The sequence below is a fragment of the Lissotriton vulgaris genome, chromosome 4_1 (assembly GCF_964263255.1).
Source record: "Lissotriton vulgaris chromosome 4_1, aLisVul1.2, whole genome shotgun sequence".
Lineage (NCBI taxonomy): Eukaryota > Metazoa > Chordata > Amphibia > Caudata > Salamandridae > Lissotriton > Lissotriton vulgaris.
Window position 1 is genome coordinate 2,079,270,812 of NC_141691.1, and position 13,300 is coordinate 2,079,284,111.

The 13,300-nt window shown below is 47.8% G+C and overlaps 1 protein-coding gene across 3 annotated transcripts in view; it reads left to right on the top strand.

Moving 5' to 3' along the window:
• Positions 1–13,300, top strand: part of PARP10 (poly(ADP-ribose) polymerase family member 10) — a 453,255-nt gene that overhangs the window by 152,460 nt on the left and 287,495 nt on the right. For all 3 annotated transcript variants that reach the window (XM_086966532.1, XM_086966534.1, XM_086966533.1), the window contains exon 7: positions 11,152–11,272. In XM_086966532.1, coding sequence (XP_086822658.1) covers positions 11,152–11,272 — 121 coding nt within the window. The remainder of the gene's footprint in view (positions 1–11,151; positions 11,273–13,300) is intronic.

The following is a 13,300-nucleotide window of genomic DNA, read 5'->3' on the forward strand; positions in this document are numbered from 1 at the left end:
GAAGAGATGGTTGGGTGGAGGACTAGTGCCTAAAAATGAAGGGGATCGGTTAGGATCGAGCAACGTTTACATGCAACGACAAGTGGCGTGGGAGAGCGGGACGAGTGGTTACCTCGAGATCCTATTTCAATTGGTTAGGAATGTTACTGTTTACTGTTATCCTGCTTAGAATGAATCATCCGTAACGGAGGTATACAATATATCCAAACCTCCCGAGGGTGGGCACTCGAAATATTTCAGGGTCTAGAAAAAAGCGGGATTATAGTTAAGTAAAAGGCAATAGATGCCGGTGGCAAGAAGGCAAGGGGAACCTTTAAACCCTTACCTTGAGTACAGAGACGATGCTGCCTTGCTCACAATACGAGCAGAATACAAACGGCGTGCTCAATGGCACTGCGCCGACTCTACGCAAATCCGGAAGTGAGCTATTGACCGGCACAGTGTGTTTAAGTAAACAGGGAAGAGGGAGTGAAAAGGGGGTGGGGAGGGGTTTGTCCCTATGGCGGCCATCTTAGAAATGTGTCAAATAAGTACACCGTCGGGCGAAACAAGTGATTTCAGTGCTCGTATTCATGCATTTGGAATGTTTTGAAATACATTCTAGAGGTACATTCAGTAACCATTACACTCTGATGTCGATTATTAGAAGACTGGCTTATGAACATATTAACAATTGTTTCGAGATTCAAAGTACAATTACAGTCCATATTGAGTATTTGGTTATGCTATTGAACATCATCAGACATTATTCGAAAACACCTTTGGAACAAGTCAACTCTAAAAACAATCTCTGAAACCATAAAAAGATGTCATAATTGAAAAATGTTCCGGTGGTCTTTGGAGTCTGTTTCACTTTAGCCAGTCTCTCAAACAACCATATGACGATTTAAAGCAATCCAGCCCAGTCTTCAGTGCGATTCAGGCCCTTCTGTATTGTATCCAAAAGTATAATGCATTTCAGTTCCTCTTTGTTAAGAAGTTGAGTCATGCATCCTCCTCTGGAACACAATGATTATGAAGTCAACATGAATGGGCAAAATCTATCGTTGAGCACCTTGGCATGACACAAATGAATACCTTGTGAATCTAAGTGCATAGTACCTGAAATAAGTGCTGTATTTAAACAAGAATTTTCCTTTCTCTTTTCTCCCATCTTGCGTTTTTCCCATTATCAACAGGTTTTTTCAAAAAGTACATACAGGCAATATATTGTTAAAGTCCTGATGATGAACCCAGTTCACTAGGAGCCAGGGATCGAAACGCCGTCGACACTTTTGCAATTCCGTAACCTTCCCATTGTGTCAATATCGTTACAGGAATTGTTTGTCTGAACTTGCTTTGCAAATGTGCTAATGATGCAAGGGACAATTGGCTCCCATGTTCTTTTTGCCTGATATTCTTTACCCTCTTTTCTTCTCTTACCCTCTCACCCCCGAACCTTGTTCGAGTGTGCTCTGGATAGGTACAGGCTTGTACCCGATCAGCTTTTGCATTAGACCTCTCTGGTGGTCTTTTAATTGTGTTTATACTTGAATAAAATTTCAGGCCCGGCTGGGTACTGAAAAACTTGCTAATATAGTACTGATTGGAGTCTATATTTCCATTTGTTTTGTGAAAAATCTAACCCTATGGACCGTTGTTCTCCTTAATAGTTGATTGCCCAAGGTCCCTAGGTACTTATTGGGTCCCCTTGTTTTTGTTGATAGTTTAGCATAGCTGTGTGTGTAACCCTTGTCAGTTTTTTCAAAGTTACATAATTTAATTGGATCTGTGCTGTCCTACACCGTAAAGTTTGCGTCAGGTGGCCCTTCTTTAACCGTTTCCAATACTTCCTGCGTACTAGCCAGATGCACCCACCCGCTGTGCACAATAGCCACTTCTAACCATGCTCAGTCTGCCAGAACCTGTGATACATTATTCTACACTCCTGTTGCGAGATGATAGGAATACAATGAAAGGCCTATGCGGACATGCTTGGAAATGATGCACGTATCCGCCCAGTCTTTGGGCACAAGATTAACATGCTATCACAAAATTCCACCAGTGATGGCAAATCATGCGAGGGCCCTACCACCAATTTAATAGAACCCGACAGGAAGATCGACTGCCTCCCTGGCAGCACTTGGTCAATGAATGAGAAGACTGGTTTCACACCCTCTTGTACCTAACTGCACTCCCAGCAATCTGAGTCCTTTCTTGGGTCTCTGGTTGGTATTTTCCAGTTCAACCAGCAGAGGCTAATGTTGCAGCACTTGCTTCTTGAGGTAGTAACAGTTTTTTTTTCATGGCCAGCAACTGCTCACCTTTCTCACCACATCGTAATCTTGATGAATGAGATGCAAACTCTCATATCAAAGGGATCAACAGATGGATTTCCCTGCCAGAAGAGAGAAAGGGGTGTTAAGCCCTATACTTTCTGGTACAGAGAAAAAGGGGGAGCCTACACCTGTACTTACTTTTTTTGAACAAACTTCTAAAAATTCAACATGGCGCTGCTGCAGGGCCTTTAGGCCGTCCAAGCACAAGATTGGATGGTATCTTCGGGATGTTGGGTTCCAATTTCTGATAGAAAATAAGCACATGAGGCTGCCGAGGTTTGTGATAGCCAAATGCTCTGAATATGTTGTTCTTCCTTTTGCACTTTTCTCAGATCCAAGAGTTACCATGAGAATCATGGCTGTTTTAGGTAGTGATTCCATTAAGTGTCAATTGAGAATCAACTTTACCTCTGCTAAGATGAATGGCTGTTAAAGGCCACTTCTGATCTTCTAAAAAAAAAAAGAAAATGTTCATACTGAAATGAGCTACAATTTCCAATGGTGTATATTCGTTGCAGACACTTTACTAAACCCTGCAGGTTATCGAAGGATTACTAAACATGAGCATTTGGTAAGTAGATCTGTTACAGAAAAGTAACCACTACTTGCAAAGGTCGGTAAGCCAATTGTCAAGTGCTAAACTTCAATGCACGGATCTTGGGACTCTATCCCTCTTTGCCTTAAAAGTTACCTCTCATTCGCTTAATGTCCAGGCATCCATCGCTTCTTCCCCCCTTTTTTTTTTTCTTTTCTTCAAATAACTGTTTTTATTAAGTTTTTCAAATATATAAAGACTCCTTACACAGTGGCATATGATCAACATTACTAGACAAATTGCGTATCTTGACAGTTCGAGGCATGTGGGCTGCTGAATTCATATCTGTGCATAGATCGCCGCCTAGTGTTGGGTCCGGATGATTGCACATTGTTGTCCTGGAAGAGTCTTCGAAGTATCACGAGATAGGTGGCTCCTCCCCTGGACTACAGTGCGCATGGGCATCGCCTCCATCCCCAGATTGTTTTTTTCCGCCATTGGGTTCGGATGTGTGTCGGTTCCCTCTGTCGGAACCGATAGTTATTAACTTTCTTCACTCGAGACCAAAAGGTCTTTAGGCTTGGCGCCGGTATCGTTTTCGTTCGGGTTTACTGTTTTCTCCAGCTCCGAACTCTCGCTGCCCTTCCGCGTGCTGTCGGCGCGACGGGCCTACACGACGCTCCAGACATGGAACGGACTCCGTTTAAACGGTGCCCGGTTTGCAACGCGAAATACTCGCACCTCGACGTGCACCCAGTGTGCAACACTTGTCTGTCGCCGGACCACAACGAGGCCAGGTGCATGGCCTGCTCAAAGTTCCGGTGCAAGAAGACCCTCAAGATTCGTCGGGCTGCGAGACTCCAGGCCAAGCTGTCGGCGCCCCCATATTCGAGGAAGAAGTCGGAGACGACTATGTCCAGCAGGTTTCGGACTCTAGCCCCGCGTCCGAGGGGGAGGCCTATGACGCAGGGGACGAGGAGTTTGACGAAGCTGACGACGAGGTAGGGGACGACGATACGGCCATTGCCACCGTGGGGGATAGCTCCGAGGAGGAGCACCCCCGGACTGACTCAGGGGTCGACCCCCATTCTGCGGCCCAGGTCGAGGGATCGCCTTCGGGCCTTACCCAAGACCCTGTTATTAGTCCAGCAGCCCCGCCTACGAGCCCGGCCACGGACATTTTGGAGGTGCCACTCACATTTACAAAAACGAAAGTGAAGCCCTCGGGTTCAACAGCTCCGGCTTCGAAACCGAAAGTGAAAGCCGTACAGAAGGCTCTGGAGGCGTCAAAACCTAAAAAATCCAAAATGGCCGACAGTCCCGCCAACATGGCCGACCCTAAGGCTTCAGGGTCGGTGCCGAAGGCAAAGTCGTCCGACGCGGCTGCGTCGGCGCCGAAGATTGTCGCGGTCGACGAGCCGAAGAAGGCTTCGAAGAAGCGTCAAGACGATCCCAAAGCTCTGGCTTCCCCGGCCCCGGCCGTCGGAGCCAAGGATGGTGCCGCGTCGACTCCGAAGACGGTGCCTCTCGCCGACACCACTCCCAAATCTGGGAAATCAAACGAGACGGTCACTCCCTCTCCAGCCTTTACGAAGAAGGTCCAGGAGTCCCTGCAACGGATTCGAAAGGCCGCAGTGCTTACCGACCCTGAGGCTGGGGTGTCGAAGCCCGCGCAGAAGCCGTCCAAGGCACAGACGCCTATCCGCTTCACCCTACCGCCGAAGTCGACGCCGAAGGCCTTCGCTTCGAATCAGGGGGCGGGGGTGCCCTCAAAGGAGGTGTCGACGCCCAAAGCGTCTCAGGTAGTGTCTAAACCTCGGCTCCAACCACTCGCGGAGGAAGAACGTCGTGAAGTCATCATCGACGCCAATACTGGGAAACTGTCCCTCCTCAAAAGAAAAATCACCACAGAGCCGGTGCTGGAACACTTTCGCATTCCTCTAAGAACAAAAAGGACTCTGCGGGTACTTCAGCGCCTCTGACGCCGGCGTCCCCAAGTGACCTGCCGCGTTCCCCAACTCGCTCTACCGCGGGGGATGACAACGAGGAGGAGGTCGAGTACAACTATCCGGCGTACTCGGATCCGGAGGAGGAACATGAACCTTGGTCGGCCGGAGGCGACCCTGAGGACCCGCAGTCGGGTCAGGAACCGCATCTCTTTGCGGCAAAACCTTCGCCAACGGAGGACTCGGCTGCCTTCAACGCGCTAATCGAAAGAGCTGCGGCTAACCACGATGTCGAGCTGCACTCCGATCCTGTGGATGTGGACTTTTTATTTGACACTTTCTCTGTGGCCAAAAAGTCAATCAAAACTTTGCCAATGCTCAAGGGAGTGCTCAAGCACGCGCAGGAGGTCTTCAAGGAGCCCACTCGGGCACGTGTCATCAATCCACGCATTGATAAAAAATATAAGGCAGCGCCCTCGGATCCAACATATATCAAGGGACACTTGCCACTAGACTCTTTGGTTGTTTCCAACGCTCGCAAGAGGGCGAACTCACAGACAACTGGTGACGCTCCTCCCCCGGACAAAGAGTCGAAAATATTCGAGGCCTCAGGGAAGCGGATTGCTGCACAGGCAGCTAACATTTGGCGCATCTCGAACACTCAGGCCCTACTCGCACGCTACAATAGGGCTCATTATGACACCCTAGAGGCACTACTGCAGCACTTGCCTGACCAGTACAAGGAGGCAGGGGAGATGTTAATTCAAGAGGGAAAGCTCATCACAAACGCTTCCATAAAATGTGCGCTAGATGTGGCTGATACGGCATCCAGGGCGATCAACACTAGTGTGTTGCTCAGAAGGCATGCATGGCTTAGGATTTCAGGGTTTAAACCTGATATACAAACAACCATCCTAAACCAGACGGTTAATCCTGACCACTTGTTTGGCCCTGAGGTGGATGCGACGCTTGAGAAAATGAAAAAAGATACAGACACTGCTAAGTCTATGGGGGCCCTTCAATCTCAGCAGTTTCGGGGTGGCTCCTTTCGCCGCTCCAATACCAGAGGCACCTCAAGGGGTCAGGCATCGCAATCCACCCAGTACTATAAAGGCAATACCCAAACCTCATACACCAACAAGGGTAGAGGTGGCTACAGAGGCAACAACATCAAGGGCAGGGGACGTGGAAACAACACCTCCAGGTCCACTGCCGCCAACAAGCAGTGACGCCCTGTCACTGCCCCCCGACCACACAACACCGGTCGGGGGGAGACTCCAACAGTTCCTGCCCGCGTGGAGATCCATCACCACGGACAGGTGGGTCAAGTCTCTTATCCAGTACGGTTACTGTCTGGAACTTACCTCCACTCCACCAAACATACCTCCAAGAAGCCGTCCTATGTCCGGCGAGCACTTGCTCTTGTTGCAGCAGGAAGTTCAGGTCATGCTGCAAAAAGGCGCAATAGAGCTCGTCCCACTGCAGGAAAGGGGTACAGGAGTTTACTCTCTGTACTTTCTAATCCCCAAAAAGGACGGTTCCCTGCGGCCCATCCTGGACCTCAGGCCCCTCAACTGGTACATTCTCTCGGAGCATTTCCATATGCTCACGTTGCAGCAGGTGCTCCCTCTGCTTCAACAGGGGGACTTCCTGGCTACGTTGGATCTAAAAGACGCATACTTTCATATCCCCCTGCATCCTTCACACAGGAAGTATCTCAGATTCACGATCCTACACCAGCACTACCAGTTCAGGGTTCTGCCGTTCGGGGTCACCACAGCGCCAAGAGTCTTTACGAAGTGCCTGGCGACTGTGGCGGCGCATCTGCGACGCCAGAACGTCCTCGTCTACCCTTACCTGGACGACTGGCTCATTCAAGCAAAAACAGAACAACAGTGCGCCGACCACATGTCCCGCACCATTCATCTCCTGCACGATCTGGGATTCTCTCTGAACTACCCGAAATCCCATCTCCAGCCCGCCCATGTACGACAGTATCTGGGCGCGACAATGAACACTCTGGCAGCCACTGCGCAGCCAAATGCAGTGAGAATCGCCAGTATCCAAACACTGATCCAACGATTCAGACCTCAACACTCGCTTCCAGCGAAGGTGTTCATGCAGTTGATAGGTATGATGGCCTCCTGCATCTCCATTGTCCCGCACGCGAGGCTACATATGCGTCCGCTTCAGGAGTGCCTGGCACGTCAGTGGACTCAGGCTCATGGGCAACTGACAGACCTAGTGTTGGTGAGCGGTCGGGCATACAACTCTCTGCATTGGTGGAATCCACAAAACCTTTGCAAGGGCCGACCATTCCAGGAGCCTGTGCCGCAGATTATCCTGACAACGGACGCTTCTCTCCAGGGATGGGGAGCGCATGTACTCCACTACACAGTGCAGGGACTATGGACACTACAGCAAAGGAAGATGCACATCAATGTGTTGGAACTGATGGCAATCTTCATGGCCTTAAAGGCGTTCAAAGTACAGCTGTGCAACAAGGTCGTGTTGATCCGGACGGACAACATGACAGCCATGTACTACATTCAGAAGCAGGGAGGCACACACTCTCCGCAGCTGTCTCATCTGGCTCAGAGCATGTGGAAGTGGGCCATTCAGAGGAACATCTTCCTCATGGCGGAGCATCTCCCGGGCAAGGACAACCAGATGGCGGACCTGCTCAGCAGGCACAGCCATCAAATGCACGAGTGGGAGATACATCCATCAGTACTCCAACCGTACTTCCAAAGGTGGGGTCATCCAGAGATAGACCTGTTCGCCACAAAGGAGAACGCAAAATACCAAAGCTTCGCCGCCAGATTCCCACACCCGCAATCACAGGGCAATGCTATGTGGATGAACTGGTCAGGCAGATTTGCGTACGCTTTTCCCCCAGCACCTCTGATACCGCTGGTGGCACGCAAGCTCAGGCAGCACTCGATGACTCTCATCCTGGTTGCTCCGACGTGGGCTCGCCAACCATGGTACACCACGTTTCTAGAACTGTCCGTGGTACCGCATCAAAGGCTTCATCTCACTCCCAGCCTTCTGACGCAGAGCCATGGCGACATTCAGCACCCAGATCCGCAACAGCTCAACCTGGCGATCTGGCTCCTGAAGTCCTAGAGTTTGGCTACCTCAATCTTCCTCCCGATTGCATGAACATCATTCGGGAGGCAAGGAAGCCCACTACTAGAGCTTGTTATGCGGCTAAATGGAAGAGGTTCGTCATTTACTGTGTTAACCACAATATTGATCCGCTGGATGCTTCCATTCAAAACATCATTTGTTACCTGTTCCACCTGTATCAATGCAATTTGGCGTACTCTTCCATCCGCATTCACCTGTCTGCTATGGCAGCATACCTTCAGAACAGGCAACACCTGTCACTTTTTAGGGTTCCTGCTATCAAGGCTTTTCTGGAAGGACTCAAAAGAGTCATTCCGCCAAGGACCCCACCAGCTCCAGAGTGGAACCTCAATGTGGTTCTTACGAGACTGATGGGTCCTCCCTTCGAGCCACTGCACTCTTGTGAGCTACAGTTTCTGACTTAGAAGGTTGCTTTCTTAGTAGCAATTACATCGCTACGGAGGGTTAGCGAGCTGCAGGCGCTCACCATCCAAGAACCTTTCTTCCAGGTACATGCTAACAGGGTTGTGCTCCGCACTAACCCTAAATTCTTACCCAAGGTTGTGTCTCAATTCCATATGAACCAGACAATTGAGTTGCCGGTGTTTTTCCAAAACCCCGAGACGCTGGCGGAGCGGATGCTCCACACGTTAAAAGAGCCTTGATGTACTATGTGGACAGGACAAAAGATTTTCGCAAAACCAAGCAGCTTTTCGTTGCTTTTGCCTCACACCACAAGGGAAACGCTATCTCCAAAGCTGGGATCGCTAGGTGGATTGTGAAATGCATTCAAATCTGTTACGCTAAAGCTAAACGCACTCTCACTATCCCACCAAGAGCCCACTCCACCAGGAAGTTAGGGGCCTCTATGGCTTTCCTAGGTAACATTCCCTTAGAAGATATTTGTAGAGCAGCCACATGGTCTACCACACATACTTTCACTAAACATTACTGTGTAGACGTGCACTCCAAACAGCAGGCAGCTGTTGGTCAGGCTGTTCTCAAGACACTTTTTCAGACTGCTGCAGCTGGCACGGGCGGCCGCCGTTAATGGAGGGACTGCTATGTATTCTATGCACAGATATGAATTCAGCAGCCCACATGCCTCGAACTGCAAATGCTACTTACCAGTATGCATCTGTTCTTGGCATGTAGGGCTGCTGACATTCATATCGCCCACCCTCCTCCCCGGCGCCTGTAGCAGCTGCAGTCTTCATATATATATATGCTCAATAGCATGGTCATCACTCACATACTTCACTCCATCTCTGCCAATGGCTAAAAACAATCTGGGGATGGAGGCGATGCCCATGCGCACTGTAGTCCAGGGGAGGAGCCACCTATCTCGTGATACTTCGAAGACTCTTCCAGGACAACAATGTGCAATCATCCGGACCCAACACTAGGCGGCGATCTATGCACAGATATGAATGTCAGCAGCCCTACATGCCAAGAACAGATGCATACTGGTAAGTAGCATTTGCATTACAGTATGTCAGTCTCTAAACCGCATTGCATTCAGAACCCTTTAACTCCAAACTCGAGGGAGGGGAAGTTTCACTCATCCCTCCATTCGCAAATCTGCACGTCACACATCACACTTTTATGGGGGTTCATAATTTTACCAATCATTTCTCCCTGCTGTTCCAAATCCTCCATCTTTTCATCGCTTCTTGTGAGTCAAATACACTATTCATCAGCAGATGTGTATCTATGCGTAAACCAAGTTCCCTTCTACACCTCTTAGGGCACCACCTTAAGATCTTCACTTGGTTTTGAACGCCCTATGGGACCCCTATTCTACTGCGATGGGGTCTTCATTCGGTTTTTACCTTCCAAATTGGTACCCATCTCGAACTATTTTTAGGTCATATAAATTACTTAGAAGTCTGCTGATGGCAGCCATAACTCTTTCAGCGCCTCACTTTTTTTCGACATATTCTGGACAAAAAACACGCTCAGGCTGAAACATCATTTTTTATTAACGAAAGTTTATTTGACTGTTGCACTTATAAGTTTATTTCCCTGCCCTCTTTCTTTCATCCTCCTCATCTTTCCAAGGAGCACTGCACAGGGAGGTTCTCAACCACTCCAAAATCTGATTCCAGAATAGATGACCACCTTTTGGTAGGCTTCAGGACCTGTAAAGTGTGTATGGCTGTCAGACAACCCTCAGACAGCTATCCATTTGATCTGTTTGTGTATATTTCTTTACAGTTTTATATAGTGCACCACAGATCATAAAGATAATGATGCTCTTTACAGAGTTCCATGGATTCAGGTGTAATAGAATGTAAAATGTATGCAACATAATTAAAAATGTAACAAAATAGAATAAAGGAAACGTTTGATCTGACACAGAATTATGTGGAAAGCTGTTACAAGTTAGCCAGAGGAGTATTGAACCCACGTTTATTACAGTGAAGTGTCCTCCTAAGGGACAGCTGAAAGACAAAGTATCTGCGATGTTGGATGAGTAGGACTGAGCACAATCACAGTACTACAGTTTCTTACTTTTAAGAGATCATGTGTCCTGTCCTCCTTTCATAGAGGCTTTAGGGATTGTCTTTATACGTAATCTGTGGGCTGTATAACCATTTGAGAGCAGCCCTTTTTCCTGCTTAAAATAAGTTTAGGGGAAGGAGTTGGGCCACATTAGCTAGTTGAGGAAGCCTTCAGGGTTCTGTGCATATCTCACTGCAGGGAGCAGGCGGGGATGGGAATCCGGTAGAGGGCAGGGATGAAACATGGGCCGCCAATAGGAGCTTGTTGTATGCAAGAATGACGAGTCTGGAGCAGTGGGTGAAGGGTAGTGGGTAGCAGTCAATGATGAGCTTGAAGTGTGCAGCGATGTGAAACCAGTAGCATGCAGAGCCCCGTAGCCAGTAGCGAAGAGCCAGGGACCGGAAGTGGTAAGATATACATTTTTTACTTTGTTTGTTTTCAAACATACCTTTCTTAAATGGACAAGGGTAGAGCTGAAGATGCACCTCTTGGAAAAACATGGCATCATGATGCTCTAAGAGTGTACACCCCAGCTTCTACTCCTATCACTTGTTGACTCTGCTCAACTTAGATCCTGTCCAGCTCTCTGCTGACTTTTGGCTTGGCTCGTGCTACAGAAATACCACATACATATGTGCTTAATCACTTTTTATTTGTTTTTATATTTAAGCAGTACACCACTTGTGCTCTTATGTGCTCTCCTTTTTCCCTACAGCACGAATTTGATGCTCCATTTACCCAGGCTGTTCCCAGCTTTGAAAGGAGCTGCCCCAGCACAGCAGAGATGCTGCCCGAGACCCCAGAGACCCCAATGACTGAACCCGCCACAGACCTTGGTGAGAATCTGAGCCACGATGGCACAAAATATATGGATACAATTCTGTAGTAGATGGTACCAAGCCACGCACTGTTGCACTCACTGTCACGTTTGTGCAGGTTTCAACTGCTATTTTAGCAGATCGACTGCACCCCTCAATGGACTGCTCCTCTCACTGACCAACTGTTGTGTTCACTGTTATGCTGCAAGTCTCACTCTTCTTTGGGTGTTTAGAAGTAATGCAAGAGTATGGAAGAGTTATAGACACAGCATGTTGGTTGAGTGTAGTAGTACGAACAAAGGAGCATATCGGGGAGAGCATCCGTGCATACAGTTGAAAGTAGCCGTATAACAGTCTGAGAAAAGTGGCATATCGAGAAGAGATGCAGAGTATAGATGTGTGTGTAGCAATCCAACTCTACACCTTTCCAGAAGGGTGTTAAAACTTGGCAGTTTCTGCGGAATTAATCTCACTTTCTGACTTTCTCTCTCATAGTAGTACCTTGCAGCACCAAACACCCTCTTTAGAGCAACAGATTGAATGTAGCACCATAACAGTGTGAAAGACAAAGTATATAATGGGAGATGCACTACACCAGTTTATCCCATAAACCTCGCCTCTCCTGTTATAAATATTATTCCTTGAACCATACAGCCTTTGTTGCAAACCTTAATCACTGAACCCGGCTGACATGGTTGCAAATCTTAAACTACAAACCCTGCCTCCTATGTTACAGATCTTACCTACCTAATTTTACCTTCGTATTGCAAATCTTCTATCCACCCCCTGAGCCCTGTGTCGTATGTAGCAAATCTTATCCCTCAAATATTGACTACCCTGTTAATAATGTTATCCCCCATTTCCTGCCTCTCTTTTGCATAGTTATTGGTACCCCTTATGTGGGCCACTCTTTTCGTGCTTCAGTTTCTTTCTCTGTAAAACATAATATAACTTGCTGAAGGTAGATATGTTCTACACAAATATAACAAAAGAAATCAACTATTGGGCAATGTGCAGAAGCCTAGGAAGGGCACTATCTGGACAGCATGATTTGAGAGGTCTCCACCCAAGCATGAACTGTTGATCTGCTTAACCTCTTAAAAACATGGTGGTACAGTCTGGAACTAAGCCGTAGATCACCAACCTCCACATAGAGTCCCCAAAGACTATAGAGCTGAATAGTCTATAGGCTGCCCCAAACCAAAGTGCTTTCATAGTCTTTGAGCTTTATCTACACCAATTTTCTGACTTTTCATATCCGTTGCTCTTCACATCCACCCAGCCTTTTCTCTTCCATGAGAAATTGTTTTCTTTCAAAAACCTCAACAGCTCTAATCCTGTTTTCGAAGTGCTGATTACACAGATTTCTCCTCAATTCTTGTGCAATACATGAATTCACTCTTCATTCTGTACAGTGAGCTCCGTGTGTAGTGTTACAGTATCTCTCATCCGGTAATATTTGGCTTTGGGTCCTTATGTTTCTCCCCAAGGAGGCCCTATGGCCTTTTTCAGGGGCTAGTACTAAAAGTGCCCTACTACAAATCCCCATCGGCTATTTCGGCATGAAGGCACTGCAGTTTGCCTCTGGCCTGAGACAAGCTCTGCGTCTCTTAATCGCTCACGTGGCATGGCCCTAAGATGGCGGTCTTTAAACCTCCTTACCACCTGCCAAATTTTGTGGCCTAAAGTAATAAAACAATCTCTCTGCAGGACTAAGCCACTTACAGTGCTGCTTAGTAATCTTTAAGTGGCAGTGAGCAGAACATGTTCATTTACAACAAGACATTGCTTAGTCACTTAGACAACATGACCACAGTGCATTACTTCCAGAAACGAGGCACATGCTCAGCGCAGGTGTCCACACTGTTGCAAACAATCTAACATTTGGCCATTTGTCACAGTATTCTCTTAACAGTGTGCGTCCCTGAACTGGATAACAACTTTTCATAGCTGCTCAAACGAACGCATCAACAAACACAAGAATGATGATAATTTTCCATTTGCTTCAATAATACTTCCACTGTTGGGTGGTTGTTTGCAACATGC